Here is a 27596-nt window from a genome sequence, read left to right on the forward strand (position 1 = left end):
ATTAAATATTATGTTATTAATATATCATATTATTAAATATTACGGAAGTAATAACGGTAAATGCTCCTGGAACAAATAATAAACTGAAATTTTCAGCGAAAGTAGTTTTTGAGGTATTAGGCCACACACAAAACGAAAATACTTTTTTATTTTTATAGATTATAGAAATTGTATATTGCTATTAGTTATGCTCCTACAACTTTATTGAAGTTACAATGTTGGCATCACATACACAGTACGTTTCCTCGAGAAGCAACAGTGGTGCCTTGTTATTGATTGTTTATGATGTGTAGTTTTCCGCTTCAATTAATAAATTATATTGTTCGTTGTAAGTGTTTCTGTTAACATTTATAATTTTTATTTTTTAACCGTTAGTGATTTTTTTCTAGTGTTCCAGGTAAGTCTATTAATATGACTGAGTAGTAGAAAATGGTTTTTAATACGAACGCCAGTTTCGTTTTGTTTGCCTTTCAAAATAAAATTATTTTCTTAGTTTCTTGTCTTAGAAAGAAAACTGATACTTAATATTACACTATTTCATTTCATCTGCTACCTTTTCGCTTTGGTTTTTACATAGTACCGTTTTATTTATTACAAAGTTTGTTTTTTCAAAAAGAATAACATAACCTTATTAAGAAATGTTGCAATTTTTTTTAACCTCCGGGACCATCGTTAGGTATTGCTTCAGGGAATGACAAGTGGCGTGTGAAAATGCCATGTCTGACTGGGATTCGAACCGACTGGACCTCCGGTTGAAAGGCCAAGACGCTATTGATTAATATTCTATTTCACTACATTTATTATTTGTAATTCAGATAATATAACCGAAAAAATTCAGACTTCTACAAATTGTTAGTTGTAGATTTTTACAGATAAATTTCAGTTACATTATTAGCATTTCAACATGTTAGGGGCAGTAAGATAATTGAATTATAGAGAAGTACATTAGAATCTTAGTTAAAAGTCATTTATTACTTTTTGTCAAATATCATACCCACGTATCCATGCTTTTACAATAACATCCCTTTAAAGTACACTGGTATACAAAATAAGACTTTTTTTAATGTTTCTCCAATTTTGAGGCCTTTACAGTTGCAAAACCATGTTTTGCCAATGCACCTTAATTCATTGAATGGAATTAAAACTACTTTTCTATAAATTTCATTTGCTGTATAACTCCATTGAAAATTACAAAAATGTTATGTAAGTGACATAAAATACTTTACGAAATATGTATTTTAAAATCTGTTTCAAATTTTTTAAAAATGAATTATGTATGAAGATTTTAATCGTAAAATACTTCTCTTTGGTAAAACACCAGGTTATTTACAGAAAGATTTTCATAACACCTCTTTTATTACAAAAATTAAAATAGCCAATTTGATAAGCGAGGTAAATATTAAAAAAACTATTATTCAGGTTCAATTATATTTTTTAAAATAACCTCCTTGTAGCTCAACTATTCAAAATAGCCATTCAGAGAATTTACCACTTAAGTTACCAGAGAATTTGATCCTATGAGCCATTTCTTTACATTCAAGAATAGCAGAAATCACAGTTAAATCTGGCAAGTTTAAGAACAGATGCAGTTGGAGTTAAACTTCAGTTTGGTCATTGCAACGGTTGAAATGTGAATTGACACATTTCTTGAAGAAACAGGTCTTTTTTCTTGCCTAATGTTGGTCTGGTTTTCTTGATTAATTTGCTGGATGTTGCAATCATTTAGCATAATAATTTATTCATTATTTTTCTTTTAAGAAGATAATTGTTGAAAAAAATTATGCCCCTTGCATCCCAAAAACTTGACCTTTCCTGTAGAGGTACTGACTGTGCCTTCTTCAGTGTCAATTTAACTCTTGGTGTCTATTGTGAATGCGCAAAAAATTAATTTAAAATTCTTAAACCTCTGGGATTAAACTTAAGCAAGTTTTTGGTAAAATGTCAGCAGAGATGTCCTGTAGGATGTGTTTCATACATTCATTTGAGATTCTTAATACTTCAGCCTATTCTTTGACTTCAATCTACAGTCTGCCAGAATAGTTTTATCAATTTTTTATGATAATCTTTTTGTTGTCATCTCATTTGGATCTCTGCTTGGATTTTTTCATCAACACTTATTTGACCACATTAAAACTTGGCAGTTTATGTGCAAAAGGATTTAAATTATGTGCAGATTTATAAAGATGTAACTTGCATTTTATTAGGGTGACTGTTTTCCCTTAAGAATTTTATAATAGCAAACATCATATTTCTGTACTGTACCAAAAATCACTGAGCAGATTTTCTTTAGCAAATTGTCAAACGAAACTAAGCAACATGCCAAAGTGGTATTTAGGATTTGATAATTTTAACGATGGAAGAAAACAGCTGATAAAGAAATGAAAGTATTTTCGTAATCTGGCATAGACAACCCTCTCCATATGGTAGTTCTCCGTTTCATCCCTCACTTATTTTCTCTCGGATACATATAGAAATGGAGTATGTTCATCTATACATTATACATATACTTAAATAATTACATATGGCACAACTGAATGACAATTCTATATACATATGAAAATTGACAAAATTTACATATTTTTTTATATATTTACATATTGAAGCTTTATTAAAGGTACTGAAGCAAACTGCTGTGTCACCTAAATGATCTTCAAAAACAAAAAATCATTGAACATCGAGGAAAGTGACAACTGTGTCTGAATATGATCTGGAGACTACTGAGAAGCTGTTTGGGATGCTGAGATCTAGCCAGGTACAGGATGAATTAATCAGCAGTGATGACAAAACTTAACCGTTGCTGGAATACCAGCTAGCTGAGTTAGATTGTTACAAACATGTTCTTTCGTTTTCAAGAAAAACATTGCTTGAAATGGCTACAACCATCTCCATCACAAATCCAAAAGATGCAGGTGGCAGTGAAACAAGAATCAATCAAACTCAAGCAAAAACAGCAGCAACCACAAATTGAAGAAAGCAGCGCTGATTAACAAGCATTTAGAGAAGCCTTCAGTGTCTACCCCAGAGCTAAGAGGAGAAAGGAGGCCCCAATAAAGGGACCTTTGGGAGAGCTTTTATTAATCCTGCAAACACTAGGATTTCTGCCCCAAATTTACTATCATCAATTGCCCAAAGTATCCTTTTGCCTTAAAAGAAACACTTTTGGTTCTTTTGACAAACTGTCCTTACTGTATTTTAATGATTTCCAAAAAAAAAGTGTAAAAAAATATATTTAAAGTCACTTTTTTTTATAAAAAAGATTATCAGTTCTAGAATTTTGAGTACACCAATGTCCCCTTTCTTAATAATGGTTGTTATTAGATTTGTTTTTTTCATAATGGGAGAGAAATACAAGGATACAGAAATCAATATAAGCTGCTGCTAAATTTGAGCTGCAACCAGGAATTCTTGCCAGGTGTTAAACTTATATTGTGTAATTATTAACAATAGCTAATTATTTATCATTAATAATGCATTTTTTAGTTTTTTGATTAGTTTATTAAGTTATTATATAAACTATATTATATTATATAACAATATAATATATATTATTAAGTTATTTGTTTTGTAATATTGTGATTTCATTTTTTTAGAATATGGATATTACCGTTAATGATTCATTTGTGGATAAAGATTCATTATGTTCTCATATTAAAGAAGAGGTGAAGGATGAAATAGAAGAAATAGAATGTTTGTTTATACCAAGTGTGATGATAGAAGACGGTCTGACCTCTGATCATGTAAGTTGCTGTTTTTTATTTGGTTATAATTTAACTGGTTTGATTTACTTCTTCATTCCTTTATTGCCCATTGCTAATCTCTTTACTTTTTTTGCCCATCTTCCTATACAGATGTCATCAAAAATGGCTAAAAATATTTAGCCAGTTAGATTTTCATCTGCTCTGGCATTTGATTAATTTTTTCTGTTTATATGGATGCATGAGCACTACTTAGTAGTTCAGTAATCAAGTAATGGGCCTTTATTCTACTCACCGGGTTGGTCTAGTGGTGAACACGTCTTCCCAAATCAGCTGATTTGGAAGGCGAGAGTTTCAGCGTTCAAGTCCTAGTAAAGCCAGTTATTTTTACACGGATTTGAATACTAGATCGTGGATACCCGTGTTCTTTGGTGGTTGGGTTTTCAATTAACCACACATCTCAGGAATGGTCGAACTGAGAATGTACAAGACTACACTTCATTTACACTCATACATATCATCCTCATTCATCCTCTGAAGTATTATCTAAACGGTAGTTACCGGAGGTTAAACAGGAAAAGAAAGGGCCTTTATTCTGATTTCACTTATCATGTAATATACATTTCATGTTTTTTTTTTTTTTAATATTTATTTTACTTTGTTATCAATTTATATGTAGTCAGTTCTTTTTCCATCAAGAACCATAGTTGTTTTCATTCATCAAATTACTTCTTTTTTTTTTTTCTTTTTTTTATTTTATTTGAGTTATTTTTAATTTTCTTCAATCATTTTAATCCCACATTTGATTTTGTGTTCCCATGTATTTGTTTTTCTATCTCTACATTAATAAGTATAAGATTTTCTTGGTTCTCTTGAAGATGGCTTACATATTGGGCTCATTTTTACCAAAAAATGTAGTGTACTTAGACCATAAATGACTTTGAGGCTAGTTTCATCTATAAGCTAGTTTCGATTTTATTGTTTTCAATGAAGTGAACAAATTAGTATTTAGAGTTCAAATAACTACTTTCATAATAAATTACGTAAGACATTTGTCTTTTTTCATGTCATTTACAGCATTAAGCATGTACTCCCTAGCAAGTAATGAGCTACAGGCTTTTGATTTTCTAACAATGTTGTGAGAACTTATATCAAAATAGAGTAGTACATCATTCAGATGATTCTATGAATTTTTTGGGAATTAACTTAGCTCTGCTGAACTTAGCCATTTTCACCTCCCTTAAATTAAAATATGATATACATACCTGATATTAACAGAGTTCCTTCTGTCTTTATCTGTTCACCCAAGTTTGATACCGATTGCTTTGCTTTGTCTCTTCAACTTGTAGAATTTTTCTGATGTTTCTTTTTCATCTTTATTTTATTTTGATTTTTGAAGTACGAAGTATTACAAAATGTATGATTTCTGTCTTATCTATCCCTCATAGTTTTACAATGTAGGAAATAAAACTTTTTATATTCCTTTCTGTTGTTTTATTACCTTTGTTTTAGTCTTATTTTTAAACTGAAGTTTTTCCACATAAATCCGCACCATTCAGAGTTCCTTCTAACACTTTTTTTTATTCTGCCAATAGAATAAAATCATCCATATTTTTTCCTTCGGATTAGGTCTTAAATTTATCTTTTAATTTACATATTGCTTCTTTGATTCATATTGAAAAGAAATGAACACAAGCTGTATTTTTATCTCTATCTTTAGAATCTGAGCTTGCCCATCAGCTCAGTGCTGCTTGAGCTATTTACCTTACCAATTGTAAACAGCCCTCTTTTGCTAATATTTAGTCCACTTTTTCTGAAAATGTTAAAATTTTGTTCCAATTCATATTCTATGCTTTCTCAATATCTACAAATACTGGGTAGTAGGAAGCTTTATTCTTCTTAAGCTGGCTTCTGAGGTCAATCTGAAGACTGGTTTTTGTTATATATGGATTACAAGATATGGGGTTTTCTTAGACTATTTTTAAGGAAAACCCGCCAAAACTTGCCAGTTTTTTAAAAATTGGTCTTCATTTAGTATATTTAAAAAAAAAGAAGTAATTTACAGGTGAATAAAAATTTTCCTGTATGTTAGAGTGGTAGTTAAACTTATTCTGAGAATTTTCCCCATCTTTAGGTGGTACCTCTTTATCTGCTAGTTTTCTTACCTCTTAACAATGGTTTCCCATTTTGGCTTTCATTTTCTCAAAATATTTTCATATCTTTCTTAGTAAGTATTTTTATATCTACCTTCCTAGTAATTATACTTCTCCCTACTTCACTAACATTTCTGCATTAACCAACTTTAATTCGCTATTTTGCCCTTTCATTTGATTTCTTATGTCCTAATAAAGTTCCTCCTTCATTTCTTCAGTGTTTTACATTTTTTATGCTCATCCATCAATTCTATTCATTTTTTTGTCATCATTGGTTTCTTACCTAAAATTTCCTCTTTGCCTTACCCCCTTTTTTTAATTTATCCAGTAAGTTTTAGCTGAAATTACTTTTGAATTAACCAAAATTTCTTTTAGTAGTCCATGTGAATTATGGATTCAAGTTTCTCTTTATGCTCATGTAAATTCTCAACTGGTTCTGTATTATGTTAAAACTTTTTTCACATGTATTTGTTTTCACTGATATTTAGCTGCGTAGTGGCTTTTTTTATGTTTTATTATTAATATTAGTATTTGGTAACATCTCCGCTACATTGGTCAAATATAAATCATCAGTGTCTTTTGGCTTAATACTTCAAATTAGGTAAATTAGATTAAAATATCTTTTTTATATTTTCATTCATATTTCACCTATTTATTGCTGTTAGGTTTGCTAAATGCTTTCCCATTTTATTTCATTTTGTTGTGCAACATTGTTTGAATTGTAGTGTCTTTCATTAATATGTTCTTTGGTTTATATGCATAAATTTTTCACAGCATACAGCTAAACATAATGTAATCTAATGTAGAAATCAATTTGGAAACAATAGAATTAAACAGTAATAACAAGGAAAATGAAATTTTAGGTATATTTTACATTGATAAATTAAAAAAAAAAAATTTAATTGAATAAATCTTTCCTTCCTTTCTCCACCTTCTTCTCCTTCTGCTTCTTCTCCAGGTTGTGGTTGGCAACAAATTGAAAATTTGTTTGCCATTCGCTCTTATATAGGCATCTGCGAGTGGTAGGACTGCAACGCCGCTGTGGTGGAATAGGTATCCCATCAGCTAGGTTAGTGAGGAGTTGCACTTGTGCTGGCGCATATGTATACTATACTCCCTCTGACATCTTAGCTGCTAGCATTGCATTTGCTGATATGCTCAGCATGTATGTGGCAACAATATATATTTGGTCTATGAAATCATGCCAAAAGTAGAAAAAATAATTTTTCTGGTTTTCACTGTTAATAATAACACAAAATTCAAAAACTTTTGACACTAAAATCAACCTTCTGTCATAAATATGGAGTTGACTGATTTTTCAAATCAGTTTTTTTGTGAAATGATTTTCAGGAAAATGCATTCTGAGTTTTTGAGAAGTAAAATTCAATAGCCAAGGAAGGAATGTTTCCATGAGAATACTATATTAAAATTTTCAGAATTTTGTGTAGAATTATGTTATATATTCTAAAAAAATAAATAGAATCATTTTAACATTTTTTAATAAAGAATTATTGGAAGTGCTGAAGAAATTACGTTATTCTCACATCTAGAATTCCAGAATTTTCTAGAAATTCCAATTTCATTGGCAGTTCATTTACTGAACCCAAAGAAACAAATAAAAAATTACTAACAATACAAAGTGAAAGAACTGTTATGAATAAAGTGAAAAAAAAAATGAATAACAAGATCATATAACTTATAAAAAATTAAATCAGCAAATTATTATCAGCTATCCATAACTCCTAACATACAGGCATAGATACTCACACACTATTCAGTTAAAAAATAACTACATCATAATACTGACTAGTAAGAGATTTAATAATATTATTAAGACCTCAACAAAAAACTTTAAAACATTGCCTATTATAAAGAAATTACAACATAAATCGTTAATGTATGAGGGTTGAAAATAAAGCATGTAACAAAACTTAAAAGTTGAAAACTACAAACTTAAATTACTTTTTAGCTTATTACTTAAATTACAAATTACTAGCCTAAATTACTATTCCTGTTTAAAAATTTACATAACATATGCTGTAAGAAAATATTAACATAACAAAAAACAAAAAAATTATAAATTATCATAAACTTCCAGCAAAAAAATTAACATTGTACATTTTACTAACTGAGAGAACAGAATCTAACCTATAAACTTAAACATAAATAACTGTTCCTGTATTTAAAAAAAAGTAATAGACCTAACACAAGATACTCCATTAAGGTCAGAGATACCATAAGTTTTCAGCTGGTTGTAAGACATGACATTTAACGTTCCAACATGGGAGAGCCAAAAAAATTTAAAACTTAAGTAATTATTACTACTAATAAGATCCTTTTTACACTAATCATAGGATATTTCAAGCTTGAACTCAATGGGACTAGCAACACATGCACATTCAACGCAATTCACCTTTTTAAAGGCCTTCCACACTTTTTCTTTAATAGTGGCTGAGAAGGTCCTGGTACTGGAGTATCTAAGAGTTCTTCAGTTTCTGTACTACCAGTAGGGCAAGTCCAAATCAAATCAACAGTTTCAGCAGAGCAGTACTTTTATTTTTTCATACAAGTACTCCTGCTGTAGGTAAGTCAAACTCTCTGGAACAATTTTGTTCTGGAAAACTTGATTCATGAGGTACAAGATCTCCTAAGTAGAGTTATATAGATACTCCATCGACTCAATATTGACATTTTACCCAATTTTTCACTGCTGAACATAAAGTGATTGAATTCAGAAATACCAGGAATTTTTTTCCAATTTAAATGAAAAAAAATTCATTCCGGTTATAAAATGGGATCAGAAGATCGCCCTTTTCTATTCCCGTTGCAACTGCTTTATTCAGTTTAGATGTTTGTGTACTGTCTTCTACAGATTTCTCTAAATCATTTAACACTAGCTCTTATTAGTGCTAAATGGAAGCAACACTAACTCTGAATTTTTTTGTAAACAAGCCAAAAGCCCAATCACAAGCAAACTTTGTGTGGCCCACGAGGAGAAATGTAATTTTTATTGATTTGTTCAATTTTTTTTGGATCCTCCAATTCAAACAATTCATTAAAATGTTATTTTTATTTTGGGCGACACAGTTGTCTGCATGCAGAAGCATGTCTGTTTCACCATAACCTTAATTTCCAAAATAGTGGTGAACCATGCTAACAATAGCATTGGCTCCCTTTGATGTAACAGCATCTGGAATCAAGTAGTTATGTTGTTGTGAGGCTGACTTGCACACTACAACAAAAACTGCCATTTTATATGGTGAAATAAATAAATAGGCCCTGCCTGCAAGGGGTTTGGTGGTATAAATACTTGCTAAGCCATATCAAAAGAATAATGATAGTATCCCTGGTATGATCCAGCTGTGCAAGGGCCTGGAGGAAACTTTACATTGGCTATTGCTTGTTTTGACAACTCAATACTAGCCATAAAATTTTCTTTCCTCCATTACTTTTTCAATTGCAAGGACATTTTCTGTACTACTGCCATTTTTTCAGCTTCTGAAGAAATTCTACTTTTATTTAGAGCAGTGTAATTTGATTGCCAGGTCTTGCACAAGTCAGTTTTGGGTTTTTGTACAATAATATCGAGACAGAATTGTTGCTACAACCTTTTGAAAGAACGATCAGATAGCACACTAATTTTCTTAGTTGAGTAACACTTTATACAATCAATAGATTCCAGTCTTTGTATCACTGGTAGGCAGGAGTTTAATGGGTTGAACTGGGTTGCCTGTTACCCAGGAAGAAAAGGAGCATTTTGTTCAGCATAATTATGAATAAATTTGACATCATTTCATCAAAGGAAGCAGTGTTTTGAGCTGCATTGATTATTACCTTGGAGTATAACTACAACACCTTTATAAAGGAAAATTTTTTTTTTAAGCCTTGCTAACCATTTCCGTGAAAATCTATGACAGAAGAAGAAAGTTTTTTCACATATCATAGCCATTCATCATAAATCTTGTTCATGATCGTTGACGCATTGCCTTTTTCTTTTTTGCCCAACAGTTTTTTCACCAGTGCAGCACAGAGCACATAATTGGCCAAGAACTAAAAATTCTAACTTACTTACGTGGCCCTCATAATAATTGAAGCCCAGACTCTCAGTACTCATTTTCTGATAACCCACTACACTGCTGAGAGTCTTGAGCTTGCGTACAGCCACATCCTGGAAGTTTCTAATGAGCTGGTGTTGCGTCTGTGGCATCTCATCTGGGTCAGCTGGAATAGCGGCCTGTTCTCTTCACTAACATCAAGTAAATTACAAATCGCATCAACATCAGTATTTAGGCCTACCTCATTATCTTTGGCAATATGTTAGCACCTCAGCAGTATTTGTATCCTCATAAATAAAAAAAGAAAGTAATCAGAAAAAATTACTCCAAATGGCTGGCCAAATTTTGTACTCTGTGCTGACTGTATAATGTTTCTTATCAATGAATCATGGTAATTTAATGATTCATCTATTTTTTTTTTTTTTTTTTTTGTCTGAATTTATTGAACAGAACAGTGTAAAAACTGTAGGCATAAAACAATATTTTTAACATAGGACATTATAACCTAAAAAATGTGTTTGATAAGTACTACAAATTTACTTACTACGGTTCCTTCATAAGTTCCAGGTAATATTTCAACCTCAAATTCAGCTTCATCATCACTTTCACTTGAATTTTCTGAGTCGGAAAGTGAACAATGATTAAAATAGTCATTGTATACTTCTTGCAGTTCTGCATTTAAATTAGCACCTAATGGGCTTGAGTTTTAGATATCTACTCGTACAATCACCTTTTCAGCAGTCTTCATATGATAATGAAATAAAGCAATATTTAAATAAATAATAAATAAATTTTCTGTTCTTCACAAATAGCAGTACAGACTTAGAAAATCATGAACATTGCTATACACAATGTATACAAGAAATGGAGACATCTGGCTGTCATTAACCAACTTTATGAAAGTAGTAGTAGTAAAATTTGGGCAAAATAATTGATTGCAACTTGTAATTAATATTTTTTATTTAAAAAATAGTTTCCTAAGTCTAATAAAAATGGATTAATATAATAAATATTACAGTATTTTCATTGCAAGAAGCTCCGTAGAAACCATGTCATAAGTTGCAATGGAGTTTTAACATTACCGACTTAGGGCATGGTTTCTAAAATGCACAGTGTGTATTTCAAGATCTATTTTTGGTATTTTAAAAGCTATTTGCAACATTTGAATTTAGTTGAAAGTATAATTATTGAATTGATTCAACAGATGCCATTAAAACCTAAAAATCAATTCTTTTGACATTGCTTGTTAATTTTTGTTCTGTTGCAGAATAACGCATGCCGACTTATGGCAGAGTTTCATAGACCGCATCACATATACGCGTACATTATACTGGTTGACATGATTTTTATAACATTAATAAAAATACTCTTTTTGTGTTTCATTTTACTAGTTATTAAAATATCTATTTACAGAATTGTCCTTCATGTCCCATTTCTGAGTACCTGGCAACCTGTTTTGAATAACCTGGAATTGTTTACCCTTGGCTCTACTGACTATTCCCACTGCATTCTATGAGCCTTTAGAGACTGTTATGCTTCTTTAAAGTATAGTTTGATTCTGTCTTGTGTACAGTCAAGTATCTTTTAGTGATTTCATTACATCTTTTATAAAATGGCAAGTTGGACTTCAATATTGCAAAAATCCAGCATATAAGTTTTGTTATATGTGTGGAAGACTTACTTTAAAATCACAGACTAGATCTATACCTCAGAAAGACAAAAAAGCCTACTTTTTATATTTTAAGTGCTAAATTGGAGATCAAGATAAACATTGGGCTCCTTGTGTTTGCTGTGTGAGTTGTCACATAAATCTATTGCAAGTGGATGTGTGGCAAGAAAAATTCTATGCAGTTTGCTGGTCCTGTGGTGTGGAGAGAACCTTCTAACCATGTAAGTGATTGCTACTTCTGCATTACTAAAACAGAAGGAGTATTTAAAAAAAGCAATAGGACAGAACTGAGTATCCAAATTTGTCTTCAGCACTAAATCCCTCTTAGCCACAAATTATCGGTGCTGATTGAATCTTTAAATTTGGACAACTTTACATTTCCCAGTGATTCTTCTTCATCAGGATCTAATTCACAAAGTCCTGATGACTAGTAGTGAGTCTATTTTGCACCATACACCAGTGAGCCTCATTTAATAACTCAAACAATTAAATGATTTGGTGTTTGACCTAGGTTTATCAAAACAAAAACTGAACTTCTTGGTTCCAGACTTCAACAGTAACCTGTTAGAAAAAAAACACAAGTGTTTCACTTTACTGAAAACGGAATATAACATTTTTAAGCTTTTATAAAATTGAAAGATTGCTATGCGTCTATTCTTTTATCTACATCAATAAATTTTCAGTGATAATGAAAGAAAAGTATGATAACTTGGCTACCATACTAAATGAAGTTAAATATGAACAGTATCAGTGGGATATTTATGGAGATTTAAAAGCGATATTGAACTTCAAATAAGGAAGCTTTTAAGTGATCCCCTTTTTAAAGAAATATTAAATGACTAAAAATTGGCAGCTTGGAACATTTTATAAGGATAGTGAAGGGATTTCTGGCTAATAAGAAAGATGAGCACTATAAAAGCCTCATAGATGTACTCTTAAAATCCTATGATTTACTAGGATGTCACACGTCCTTAAGATTGTATTTTTTGGCCTCATTTGGATTTTTCTGGAAAATTTTGGCTGTAGCAAGTGACAACCATGGACAAAGATTTCATCAGGAGAATGGAAACATGAACATGATACTAGGGACACTGGGACCCATCTATAATGGTGATTGCTACCAGATTTTAAAAAGAGAAATTGGTTAACTAAAAACTTAAGAGAAAAAGGTTAAATATTTTGTCACCGTTTGTATAGTACCTGTATGCAAAATTTTGCATTTTTTATTGCACAAGGCCCATAATAAAGTGTCTTTAACATGATTTAGATGTAAATATATTTTTTATTCAATGTACATTGCATTACAAAAATATATCATCTTCTGTTTTTAGTCAAACCCCCAACCCCTATAACAAAGAACTTGTACTTGTTACAGTATTTTGCATATCATTTTCAAATTTACAAATTACTTCAAATAAAGCTATTTTTATTAATGCTACTTTAAAAATAGTTTAAATTTGTTGAATAGTTTATTTTACCAAAATTAATCTTTTTAAGATTCATATTATTTCTCCGTATTGTTAAATTATATTTTAAATTTCATTAATATAAACCACCACTTATGTCAGAAATATATTTACAGGATTTTGAGAGTAAATTAGTGCATGGTGTCACTCGTATATATAAAGTTTTAATATGGACATGTTACATTGATATTCTCTTTATATATAACCCGATAATAAACAATGAACATCTAATAATATTAAATTAAATTCTTTTAGTGAAAATTTAAAATTCACATTTGAAATAGATAATAGAATGTTAAATTATTTAGATATCAATATAAAAATATAAACAGGACAATAAAATTGAAACATCAGTATATGGAAAACCTACATTTAATAATATAACAATTCATAAAAAAATCAAATCATCCTTGGTTTTATAAAATTAACACTTATAAAAATATGAATAATAGAGCAGTCATATTCTCTCATAATAATTTTAATAGTGCTTATAAAAAATAACCATCAAAAACGCAATAGCAGAATAACTGTCTTACAACCAATACTTAATACGACAAAAAAGTCAAAACACAAAAAAGTATATAAAATATTTATATACTAATAATGTCATTGAAAACATTACTAAAACATAGAATTAATAAATATTTAAATCAGCATACAAACCTAACAACCACATAATAAAGTATTTAAAAAACAAAAATAATAATAAAAATAAACAATTTGTGTGGAATTTATGAAATTAAATGTAATGATTATATGAGGTTTAGAAAATAACCAAACTTTATTTTTTTAATTTTACAGATATTGGTCCTTGTCCCATTCAAAGTACTCCCCTACTCCCCTCCCATACACATACACTTTTCCCAGCAGTGTTTCCACCTTGCAAAGCAGTCCTAGATAACTTCATTTAAAATTGCCTTTAAGGTTCGTGACATATTTGCTTTAATGTCATCAGCAGTCTCAAAACTGCGTCCTTTGATCACTGATTTACAAAAATTGCTACTAACATTTAAACACGTTGCACTCAGATAATAAAAAGTAAACGAGAGATCAATAATCCAAGAACATGTGGTTTTAGGGTAGGTTATGTGGAACACAATGCCACCAACTACACATCATTAAATATTTCCATTGACGCATAATTAAAAATGTTCGGTTATTTTCTGAACAGACCTTGTATAATAGTATTTATATGATATGTATTTATGAAAAACAAAAAGATCCTTTAAAACCAAATTTCCTAATATTAAAGAAATTACAAAAATAATAAATTAGCATTATCTAATAGACGATATAGTAATCAGTAAACATTCTATTTTTCTTATTAGCACAAATTTAGAAATATTAGAAATTAATAAAGATGAAATAACATTAAATTTATTTAAAAATATATTATATATATAAATGCAAACAAAATTTCAATTTGATGAACCATCAGACAGTGAGGGAGACAGTCTTACAAAAACTGCTACAGGTATTAGCAGTCATATAATACATTAGTATGCAGTTTTCATTATTTTAGTAGTTTTAATTTTTAATATGCAATTTAATTAAATATTTTAATCATGACTGAGAATGTGAGATCCTGTGAAAGTATTTTCATGGTAAAATTGAGGTAAGACATGTCTTATCTCAATATTTTGTACTTGGCGGTTTATATTATGAAAATTAAAAATATATGTATATTCTATTGTAAATATACATATTAAAAAAAAGTTGAATTGCAAATATGCTGACAACAAAATACTTCTCTATGTTTATTTGAACAAATTTTTATTTGAGTGATGATGTTTTCTTATTGCAATATATGCTTTCAGTATAAATCATTAAATGTTTTACTTATTGCAGGGAATGGATATACCAATTGATGATTCATTTGTGAATGAAGATCCATTATTTCTTGGCAGCAAATTAGCAATCAAGACTGAAACGGAGTTGACGGAATGTTCATTTGTCAAGATGGAAGGTGGTCTATCTTCTGATAATGTAAGTTTCTTGTAACCTCTTCTCCCTTGTTGTTTAAATGCTATACTTTCTTCATTTACCAAATTTATCAATGGTGTCCTTTTAAGTGATCCACTGATTTTGTTTTTCTTGTGTTACCATATGTGTCTTCCATTTCTCATTCATATTAAAAGATTTTCTCTTTAAACTTTGTGGGCCAATGTATTTTTCGTGTATTTTTGAAATTTTTTTTTCATTCTTCTGACTTTTGTTTCATCTTTGCTGTTGTAAAATTGTACTATATAGATATCTTAAAAATATTATATATTGCAAATAAACGAAGATCCTTTGTTTTGGAATTATTTATATTGTAGTTTTACTTTGCAGATTAATGATGAACCAAAATCTTCATCACCAGAAGATCCACTTCGTGTAGACAGCTGTAATATTTTACTGGCTAGTGAAGAAATAGCTTCAATTAAATTTGAACAGTTAGATGTAAAATATGAAGTGGTAAGATTGTGTTTCTGTAATGATAAAATTTATAGACGTAAGACATACAATTTTGATATTTAAATAACTTTTACTTTCTTGCCTAGCGCTATGGCAGAGTTATAGTTATAGAAGGGGAAGTATGTTAATCGGTCCAGTTTGGGCATATGCGGTTTTCACTGGATCTTTACATTTTGACATCTAGGAATCCAAAAAAACTGGATGGAAATTTTCCGGATGTTTGTATATATGTTGTGTGTTCAATGTTAGGTATTGCACCCTAAATCACCTTATACCTCCAGAACTATTGATTTTGACCAAACTTGGTCAGATTACTTCTATATGGGACATTGATGCCATTAAATTTTCAATTTAAAAGGTCAAGGGGGTGAGGCTGTAGAGCAAGGTCACCCTTATTATTTCAAGATTACAACTAATTAAGTTCTTATTTTTCTTAGGTATATTTGTTAAGAATTAAAAAATAATATTTTAAAAAGAAATTTTTGCAAAATCACACCCCCACCCAAAAAATGTTCTAAATATACTAGTGCCTAAGTGGTTGTAGTGTGTCCCCTTTTAGTTACAGAAAGGGGTTGGTATCCCCTTTCAACACAAAGAGTGCTAGTGTGTAGCATTGATGTATAGCTGCTATAGTCAGTCATCTGCTGTATTACTGTCACAGGTGAGCAATGGAATTAAATGATTAATATTTAAAGTGGGCGCTAGTCGTCACACTTGCATGAATGAAATACAGTATGCGTGCACAGTTTATTTAGAATTATTGAATTAAATAAACAAAAAAATATATTTAAATAAAATTATAAATATTTTTAATTAAGTTGTATTTATGCCATGCATCAGAAAAAAGGTGCATGGCAGTTAAGTTCTACAACTGTGTTGTCAGCTTTTTCTTTTTTTTTTTTTAAAGGTGCTTAAATGTTTTATATTGGATTGTCCTGCTATAGGATTATTTAATGAAATTCTGCAAATAATATAATCATTTGCATTTGATTTTTTTACTTGTGTTTGTATTTACAAATATTTTATAAATTCTAAACTAGATTAAAAAATAAAAAACTGAAGACAGCAAGCAGTTCAGTTATTTAGGTTTATGTTAGTTAAACATTTTTTGAGAATATTAACCTTTTCCCATCACAATGATCCGTGGTTGATTAGCGCTCTGTGAAAATATGTTGGTATCTGATTGCCTCCCTTCATAGTCTTATGCTACCCTCTTGTGAAAAAAATTTCAGTATATTAAAGAGATTTAACAGATTCTGACAAAAAAAAAACCGTTATGATTGGATATTTTTTATGCCTGTAACAAAAAAAAAATTGAAACAGTACAAAAATTACGATAATTTAATTACAGAATTTGTTTTGCGCATTTCTACCATGTTTTTTATTAGTGAAATTTTTTTTTTTGCTTTGTGTTTATGAAACAGTTTGCTGAATTAAAAAATAATACTTTCAAGCAAATCGGTTGAAAATTGGGCAAAATATGATGAAAAACCTGTGTCATAAATCACAGATTAGTAACATATGTTAGTATAAGTGAAAGTAGATTCAGAAAACTATGTTTTATAAAAATTCCCACCACTCAAAAGGCTATTCAGATTGACAAAATACCATTTTTACTGTATACTGTTATTCATTACGAATCGATATATGTTACATGTTTACCGATATCATTTGTCTGAAAAGATATTTATAGACCTCAAGTAAAAGTGACATATTTATGACTACAAATTCCTTTTTTTTTTGTGTGTCGTATATAATAATTTATTATGTGTTTCAATACATTGATATGTTGCTAATAAGTTAAGCTATTTTTGTAAATAATAAATAAATCCGTAATCCTCATAGCAATTATAATACACAAGTCACACACACACACACACACAAGCACATTTCTGAGAAAAAAATGGTCATATTCTTTCTAGTCTAAATAAAACATTTTACATCGCATAAACGTAGTTCAAATTGTGTAATAAAACTGATTCCTTTGTGAATATAAAAAAAAAAACCAACTTAGATACCATATAAAATGATTTTGTAACAGCGTTTTAAAACTGACGCCGTACATGACCAGTTCCAAGGCTACATGAACTGAAAAGGTTATGTTAAATTGAGCATCGTTTACTAGAAACTAAAGGGGCCAACAAGAAATTTGAACTATCTGTGTATTCAAATATTGAAGTTTAAGGTACTGGTACATACAGATATTTTAACATCTACATATTTTGATAACAATTTTGATGCCTGTTTAATTTAATGCAAGTTTTAATATATGTAAATTTATTCAAGTTTATTTAGATTTATCTCTGTGATAAGTTTTTTTTTTTATATTCAGTTAACATACAAAATTTAAAAATAGTTCTATAAAATTCTAATCAATGTTACTAAGAATATTGTCCAGTAGAAGTGATAAGCAGCCCATGCAAGTTATAAACATTGCCGTTATGCAGTTAAAAAGGAATTAATAAAGCTTCATATACTTTACTATTTAGTAGATTGATTTTGTTATTTTATGTGTCTACGGAATTAAATGATAACTGAAACAGAAAAATAAGTAGAATATAGTTCAAAGTTATTCAGTATAAGTCTGAACAGTTGCTTTAGTGGATAGCTGCAAGTATTGTAGTGTGATGGTGTATTATTCTATTTTAATTGATTGATATGTTGTTAAATTTATTCTTAGTCATTCACATTCATTCAATAACTTAGATGTTCTCTGTCAGGCATGTCTCTGTTTTTCTAGGTGAAGTATTGCAATTTCCCACTTTATTTTATTGCTTAATAGAACTGAATATTTTAGTAAAATGTTATTAATTTGAGTAAAATTCTTAACTTATCCATCTTAGCTAAACTATTGTATTTATGCCAAGATTTTTTTCATGCTCCAGTGATTTTTGTATATTTTTTAAGGCTATCTTAATTGTAGCTTGACAAATTTAAGAAGTGATGGTCTCTATGTTTTTTAAAAATTGCTGACTTATTGAATGCTAATGTTTATCTTTTTAAGTTTGATTGAGTTTATCTAATGTGGCATATGATCTTTTCATGAGATTCAGGTTTTATTGAACATTCCATTACTTGGCCTTTAATCTTCAAATATGAAATCGTCTAGAAATTTAACAGAACTTGAAAGTTGGTTTTGCTACTTAATGATTACGCAAGTTTTTCCAGTTATTTAGTAATTTATTCATAAAACTTTAAGGAAACTAATTTTCAATCTGGAAGATTTGTTAACTCTCTAATGCCACTTTAAATATACCTATTAGAATAGGTAATTTAAATTAAGATAGAGGTAGTTCAGTTTTAGTACATGTTAGTGAGGAAAGGTGAAAAGAACTTTTTTTTCACTTTATGGGAAAAAGGAAGTAAAACATAACATGAAATAAAATTACAGAAATGCAGTAGTAATAGTGATCAGTAAGAAGATTGGGCAAAGAAAAAAAAAAACATTTTGATTGCAATATATTTAGTCACCCTGAGGACGATTAGTTTTGAAGTGGGTACATTTTAATGAAATTCCTTCTTATGAATGCTGCTTCACTTTCAACCGATGATGGGGGGGGGGGGGTCTAGTCAAAACAGAAACATTACTGCAGGAAAAACTATTGAATTCAGCTGTAGGACTATGAACCAAAAGACATTGTGGCTGTTTCAAAAGAATCGACATTAGGATGTTATTTACTTTGCCGTAATAGTTTGGAATGAAATATCTTAGAACTGTTTGATCAGTTCAAAATAGTCTGAATTCTGATAAAGCAACAATAATGTATACAATTTCTAGTATACTGATTGTCACCTTTTTTTTAAATTATTTACATTAATGTTTATTTCAGTTTTCAGAAAATTTGTCAGAATCCAAATTTGAGTTGCAAATATATATTATAAAAAAAAAAAAACATATGATGCAAGATCTATTTATTAGAAAGAATAAGTCATTTAAGTCAACAAAGTTATATGATTTTTTCCATGCCTTCTATTTCTATGTAATCAGTTAAGTTTTACAAATAAGGAAACCTACTATTATAAATGTCATCATATAATACAGATTTCCATCAAGTCAAGACTTTTTTTACAGTTCCTAGAAAATTAAATGTAATCGTAATTTTTTTTAATTTCATTAATATCTTTGTGAAAATCACAGTTGATACAGCCAGTGTCTGTTTTTGCTTCTCTACCTATTAATAAATAAATAAATAATATCCTCTACTTTAATATCCCAGAATTATTTCTTTCTAATGTCAGGCATATACCAGTTTCAATACCCACTTTGTTACTTTTTTCCTTTCAAAAGTATTGATTTATTTATTTTCTTGTAAAGAAAGTTACTAATAATCCATGGTTTAGAGTTAGCAGTATTTATCGATAGTTGTAGATTCTACATCAATAGTAATTATTCTTTTTATTGTAAACAATGAAATTACATTTTCAGTTTCCTGTTTGTCAAATTGCTATAATTAAAGTTAATTAAATCAATATACTGTATTTCAGATATTAATTTTACTAGACCAAACTATAATGAGTTAATAACAGGATTATCCTATTGTACAAAACTTGAAAAAAAATCAAAGGACTGTCTTTGAGTTTTTAAACTTCAAAAAAATATATAAGACAACTGTCTAGTTGTATCTTATTAGGGAATCTACTAATGACATTAACATAAAGGTCTAACAGAAATCTGTTTAGAATTAACACTACCTTGTAATATATTGATATTTATATCTTTACCTAATTGTACTAAATTTATGTCTTTTATACTGTGGGCAACAATTAAATTCATTTATAAATATTTCAGTGCACATATAATTTCTGTAATTGGCAAAAGTATTGCCTGCATATTTTCCTATTCCAGAAGTTATCTTTAAGCCATTGACTGATAAGTTCAATTTATCTATTATACATGGAATATTTTATATTTTATAAAATTTAATTTGTAAAGATATTATGAATAAATAAATAATTATTCATTGATCCAGGAATCATAACATTAGTCAACAACCAAAAAATTTTGTTTGTATGTCTGGAATTGTACCTGTGGTTTTGACTAATTTTGGGGTGCTGAATTTTAAACTTATCAAAATTTGTGTAATACATCATGTTTTTTAGATACATATGATTTATTTACCAATAAATGCATAATCACTGTGAAATCAATATTTAAAAAAAAATTATTTTTGCATTTAAAATTTGTTTAAATCAACTAAATTTTTATTTATTCATACTAGATAAATTGAAATATATAAATTCAATTTAAAATAACAGTTTGTAAAAGTCTAGATCATTGGAAATGTCTTTAAAATAACAGGTTATAAAAGTTTAAATCATTGTAATTGTCATACCTTTAGTTTTTAAAATATGTTGACAAACATTTTTGCTTATATAATGTTTGATTAGTTTCTCTAAATAAAAACCAATAATAGTCACCCATCATTCCAGGATTCCATTTTCGTTGGTACCAATGCAGCATAGTCTAAATATCCTAGTGGAAAAGCTCTCCTTGCTTATCACTGACAGAGCCCAAATTTTTGGGAAAAAGGCCTAGTTGGGAGTGTAGGAAATAAATTTTTAATGACATCCTACATCCTAAATGTTTGTAGGTTTCTAACAGCTTACTACAAAAAAAAAGAAAGTGTTTTCATCTTTTCTGTTGCCTAAAAAACCATCACCAACATCTTTGAAGGACTTCCTTTATACTTTCTTTGAAAGATTTTGCCAAAAGTTGAGTCCTTAAGCATGATTTGCAGACCGACAAATATTCCCTCCTTGAGCTTACCATCACTCAATCTAGTAAAACTTATTTTTAAATGATTACATCATGATCCAACATTGTCTAGTGCCTTTACAAGATTTTTCAAGAGTCTGAGTTTTATGAGAAGTTGTGGCAGTATGATTTTACCACTCTCAATTAATTTTAAACGCTTAAGATTATTTTCATTAGCTAAACATTTCTGTCGCAATAGCCATTTCTTTACTTTGTAATGACTTTTTGTATCATGACTATCCTAAAGACAAGGAAAACAACAAAATTTCACCAACCCATTTTTCTTGGGACATTCTTTCCTGGGAAAGTAAAAAAAAAAATGGGGCATCAGCTTCTTTGAAAATTTTTACGTTTTAGGGACCAACTAGTTTATCTAGACCAAAAAATCATATGAATGTGCATACATGTGTGTGTGTCACACTGCTTTTACCTTATATCCCAAGATTGATCTAACTAATTTACTTAAAATTTGGCTCAAATATTTGTATATGTGGGACATTGAAAACATTAATTTTTTAAAAAATTCATTAAGGGGGATATCATGAAAAAACCAATTTTATTTTCTTCAGAAGCATTTTATAGAAAAGTTTATTAAAGAAAATTTGTTAACTACAATGCATATATAAATAAAAGTTTATGCTTCATTTACAGAGTTATCAAGAATATTTTTTTAAATTATAGACCCCCATACTTAAAATGCAGAAAGGTTTTGTGAGATTTTTGTTGTTTTAGCCTTTATTGAAGGGGATGTTATATTTAGATAAAACTTTACTTCTAAAAGTAAATTTCTTAACTTTTAACCTACATACGAATACTTTTAGATAAAAAAAAAATTCCTAGAATTTTTGCCCCACTTCTAAAAAATATATTATTTGTTTTTGATTCTAATTTTTATTACTAAAATATTTTTTATATTTTTCTTCATTACTTAAAATTGATATTAAAATTAAAGTAGCTTTCACACTTACATTAAAATCCAGCCCCAAAATGAGAAGCAGCTTTTTTCATTACTTTAATAAAAGTTGTACTTATTTTACATAAGTTATACTTGACCACCGTAGCAGGGAAAGTGATGCAAAACTTTGCCACTTTGCATTTTCTTTTAATTGATTACTGTTACCACAATCCTGCAAAAATTAGGTTGTGGAATGTTTTGTAACTTTTGATAATTGATTCCAGTGAATTTTTTAATGCTGAATCTGAAAATAACCTTATTTTTTCCAACACATCAGGATTATTCACAAATCACAATTTTTAAATTTGTAAAAAGGTGAAAAATTGTGATATTCATTTTCTTTTTATAATAAATTAATATAATATATTCACTTTTTTGGTTTATACTATGCATTCTTTTAGCTAAACAGTTGAGTAGTCTGAAGAGGAGGGCAGAGGGGTTGATGATGACGAGACAAGGAGAAAGCTTGGCCTTGTGTGATAAGACTTAACAAGATGTAACATGTTTATTAGCAGCTATCTGGGCCACTCATGCACCATGCAACTACTATCATTTCTGTTTCAACCATCAGTGTGCGTAAGTCGAGTTTATTTCCGTCCTCCATTATCAAATGCATTATTGTCGAAAATAATATTCAGAAAATATACTTTCGGGCCATAAAGCAAACTTTCTGTTTTCAAAATGGCTTCAAGAGACTGAAAAAATTCTGCAGATTCCTTTTGTTACATTTGTGGTGAGTTAATGGTGGAAAGGCAAAAAAGAAATATAACAAGTTTTGTTCGACAAGTGTACCTTACTTATTTCGAAACAAAAATAGGAGATCAAGACAAAACTTGACAACCCACTACATTTGCTACACATTTGTTGAAGGACTTAGATGATGGTCAAACGGTGAACAAGAAGCGTTCAGATTTGGAGTTCCACTGGTGTGGTGAGAGCCATAAAATCACACCATTTATTGTTACTTTTGTTCAACTGAGAAAAAAAAAATTGAAACCTAACCACCAAAGAATACACCGGTATCCACGATCTAGTATTCAAATCCATACATACAAAAGTAACTGCCTTTAATAGGACATGAACGCTGGAACTCTTGACTTCCAAATCAGCTGATTTGGGAAGACACGTTCACCACTACTAAGCCGCTGGGTTATCCCCTTTGTTCCTAGCCCTTATGGGCTTTACCAGATGCCATCTTCAACACCTCGTCTTTTGACATATTTCAGTCTGCCTCAGCACAGGCAAACATCCTGCAAGCTTGAGTGGCTTGAAATTCAACCTCCTTCCATGAGCAACCTTCAACCAGCAGGAGCCCTCATCAGCATAAGCCATGATGCGATACCCACTGGGCATGTTCAGCCACAGGAGAGAATAACACTTCACCACCCACTTCAAAGGACACAACATGATGCTGTGGGGACATCCTGTGTACAGCATCTTGCCAACCTCATGGCTGCCCTCACGGAGCAGCACATCCTGATGGCTTAAGTAACTCTGCAAATTTGCATTTCACATAGAGTACATTCTCTTTTTTAGAGTTGGTAAATAGCAGAAGGCCACCATAAATTATTAAATGCTCTGGAAATGTCCAGGAAAATTCCCACGACATGTTCCATCTATATGGTCATTACCACATTCATCACACGAAGTACGACATCCTCAGTACCCTTTCCGGGACGAAAGCTGTACTGATTTCCATCAATAATTTTTGTGAGGTTAACCTCTCATTTATATGCTGATACATTTCAAAGACCTTACCAATAACCAGAAGCAATATCAAGGGCCTATACTAAGAAGTAACAGCAGGATCCTTGTTGCCACCTTTAAACAAATTACAGTTCCCTTTTTTCAACACACCGGGAAGTATCCACCAAACAAAAATTTATTAAAGATCCATGTGACAACTCTCACTCACCCCAACCAAGCGAACAAGAAGCTCTGCCGTTATTCCATCAAAGCCTGGGACCTTGCCCTTACCTACACTACAGGTAGCTTGACACACCTCAGTTTTGGTAATCTAAGGACACTGCATCTCTGTGAAACTGAGCGACCTCTCGCCACACCCACAAATAGTATGCGGCCTCTCCAGCATCACTGTTATCAGGCAGTAAATCATCTAGTGATTTGTGTATAATTTCAGACATATCTGAAATTACATCAAATCTGATCGAGAGAGCAGACAGAACGTCCTTTCGTCGTTTGTGTCCCAAGACCCTATATACTACGCTCCAGGGATCCCTGTTTCCGTGCTCATGAACAAAGGAAGGCCAGGAGTCCCTTTTTACAGTCCAGCTTTATGAAAGTAATGAGAGATCTCTGCATTCAGTTAAAAGTACTGCTCTTCATTCTGGATCACCCTCACATTGAGAAGCTCTCCGTAAATGACAGACAGCTCTCTTCAAGCCTGACAGTTCCCTATTCCACCATGATGCAAGCCTCTCTTGACCAGAACTTTAGGGAATTGAACACTCAGCGGCTTATGAGGTGTGGCTATTAAATAACAAGACTAATGATGTAAAATATTTTGTTTAATTATTATCCCCTTCAATATACACCCCTCCTCTATTCCTACAACACTCCATGCAAATTTTTTGTTGTTCAAAACAGTGCTCTTCTTCTGTGAGCTCTTTCATGATGCATGCCGCTTTTTCTTTCACAGTTTCAGCTGTCTGAAATTTTGTTTCTTTTAATGCAGATTTGACTATGAGGAACAGCTAAAAGTCACATGGTGCCAGTCAGGCGAATAAGGCAGATGTCTAACACTGGGGTGTTATACTTGACTAGAAACATCTTGACAGACAATGCATTGTCCTGATGAAGAACCCATGATTTGTTCTACAATTCGGGTCGTTTTTTTATTTTTTCACAGAGTTGAGCAATGACCTAAAGGTAATAATGTTGATTAATAGTTTGATCTTCAGGAACCCAGTGAAGGCACACAATCCCATGAATATAAAAAAAACAATCATCACAAATTTTGATTTGCTCATGCCTTCCAATGCATGAATTGACACTTAGTTTCTGGATCATAAGTGAAAAACCAAGATTCATCACATCTTATCACTCTTTCCAAGAAGTTTGGGTTATTTTCAATGGCATTTTAAGTGTCAGAACAAACATTTTCACGAGCTTCTTTTTGTTCAATTGTGAGAATTTTAGGCACCATTCTTACACACACTTTTTGCATGTTAAAATTGTTATGTAAAATTTGCCGTACACATTCTTTGTTAGTTCCTACAGTTTTAGTAATTGCATGAACAGTTAACCAACGATCAGATTGGATCATATTACCAATTTTTTCAATATTTTTTATCAGTTTTTGTTGTGGAAGGGTGACCCAGGCAAACATCATCTTCAACATTTTCTCAGCCATCTTGGAAACACTTAAACCACCCAAAAACCCATGCACATCATAAACATTCATTGCCATATATATTTTTTTAATCATTGATAAGTTTCAATAGCAGTTTTTCCATGTTTCATATGAAATTTCACAACAGTTTTTTGCTGTAATAAAACTCTTATCATTTTTTCAGAAAAACAAAAAAAAAACAAATGTTATCCAAAGGCCATGGTCAAACTAATATGTCTACAGAAACTGGAGTGGCAACAGTTGAAAGAGAAGGCTTCACTCTATACAGCAGGTTATATGAATTTGGCGCATGTGCAGTTCTGTAGCAGCATTAGTCTTGTTATTTAATAGCCACATCTTGTAGTTTTAATAGTTGCCCCTCCCTTTAGGTTGATGAACAACCTCTGGCTGCTTACGGGACAGACTAAGCCCCCTGCCTCTCTTTCAGCACCTCTGCATACGGTTTAAACTGAGGCAACCCCTGCTATTGAACCATGAGAGGTGCATAAACTATGTCCCGCACAACCTCTCTCACTTAGGGCTTAATAGCCAATTTTTCATAGCCTTGAGCCAAAGCCTCGACAATGGGTTTGAGTTCCCTTATCTTTCTTTCTTTTTCCTGTTTAGCCTCCGGTAATTACCTTACAGATAATACTTCAGAGGATGATATGTATGAGTGTAAATGAAGTGTAGTCTTGTACAGTCTCAGTTCGACTATTCCTGAGATGTGTGGTTAATTGAAACCCAACCACCAAACAACACTGTTATCCATGATCTATTATTCAGATTCGTGTAAAAATAACTGACTTTACTAGGACTTGAACGCTGGAACTCTCGACTACCAAATCAGCTGATTTGGAGTTCCTTATCTTAGGAATAATCTTACCCCACACATTAGCCTTAGTACTTCTTGGGTTTTCCAAAAATTGAATTAAGATGTTTTACTTCTCTTCAAATGCCCAATGGGCTGAACCTCCAGCCTTCCCATTACCTTTAGAAAACTCCTCAATCATTAATTGATCTTTATTCTTTCCAGCTCGTGAAGAACCAGAAGCACTTGCTCGTGACTCCTCATCCCCCAGAAGAGGATGAAGAGTCGTCAAGCATAACCTCAATCATTTCCTTAATCTCTTCTCCAGGTTTAGCCCGCTTGGACTTCCCCTTTTTCCTTCACTTTCAGACATTTCTTAAATCACAAACCCCACAAAAACTGTATCTTAAATATAAAACCCACATTGATGTAAATAAACAACACTCAATGGCAAAACACCTTAACAAATAACTACCAATAGAAACACAAGTAAACAAAGACAATAACCAATAAGTAACAATGTAAATAAAATGGTTGCCAAGTAGTTGCCAGTAAACAACTTTTAATAAATACCAAAATATCAAGCAAAAATAAAAAAATTAAACAATTTAAATTGAACTAAATATTTATAACTTAAATATAAATTAGTATTAAACAATCCAAGTCAGTCCCAGTCACAAAAAGTCCAAATAAACTACTACTTACACAAGTAGCCTAGATAACCGTAAAGGCTACCTACACAACCAAAAATTCACAAATAAATATTAATAGTTAATATGTATATATATATATATATATATATATATATATTATTATTATTATTATTATTATTATTATTAATTAATAATTATAATAAAATATAAAATAAAACCCAATTCAAGAATAAAAACTATTTAGCTAAAAAAAAAGTGTTTCGTGAAAGAATAAAAATTTAGACTTTACAGAATTTAAATTGAACCAGGAAACGTGAACTGCTTCCATCAATATTAGAGATTGATACTATGTTCCCATTCGTCAAATATCTATTGAGATATAATATTCCAGATACATTTGCTGAAACCCACCGGGTTGGTCTAGTGGTTAACGCGTCTTCCCAAATCAGCTGATTTGGAAGTCGAGAGTTACAGCGTTCAAGTCCTAGTAAAGACAGATATTTTTACATGGATTTGAATACTAGATCGTGGATACCGATGTTCTGTGGTGGTTGGGTTTCAATTAACCACACATC

General features: G+C 30.7%; 1 protein-coding gene across 1 annotated transcript in view; it reads left to right on the forward strand.

Moving 5' to 3' along the window:
• Positions 1 to 225: 225 nt before the first annotated feature.
• Positions 226 to 27596, forward strand: part of LOC142317521 (uncharacterized) — a 108904-nt gene continuing 81533 nt past the window's right edge. Inside the window, exons 1-4 of the mRNA XM_075354081.1 lie at positions 226 to 328; positions 3591 to 3737; positions 14887 to 15024; positions 15370 to 15495. Coding sequence (XP_075210196.1) covers positions 3594 to 3737; positions 14887 to 15024; positions 15370 to 15495 — 408 coding nt within the window. The 5' untranslated portion in view covers positions 226 to 328; positions 3591 to 3593. The remainder of the gene's footprint in view (positions 329 to 3590; positions 3738 to 14886; positions 15025 to 15369; positions 15496 to 27596) is intronic.

Source organism: Lycorma delicatula, chromosome 1, assembly GCF_047948215.1.
Source record: "Lycorma delicatula isolate Av1 chromosome 1, ASM4794821v1, whole genome shotgun sequence".
Classification (NCBI taxonomy): Eukaryota; Metazoa; Arthropoda; class Insecta; order Hemiptera; family Fulgoridae; genus Lycorma; species Lycorma delicatula.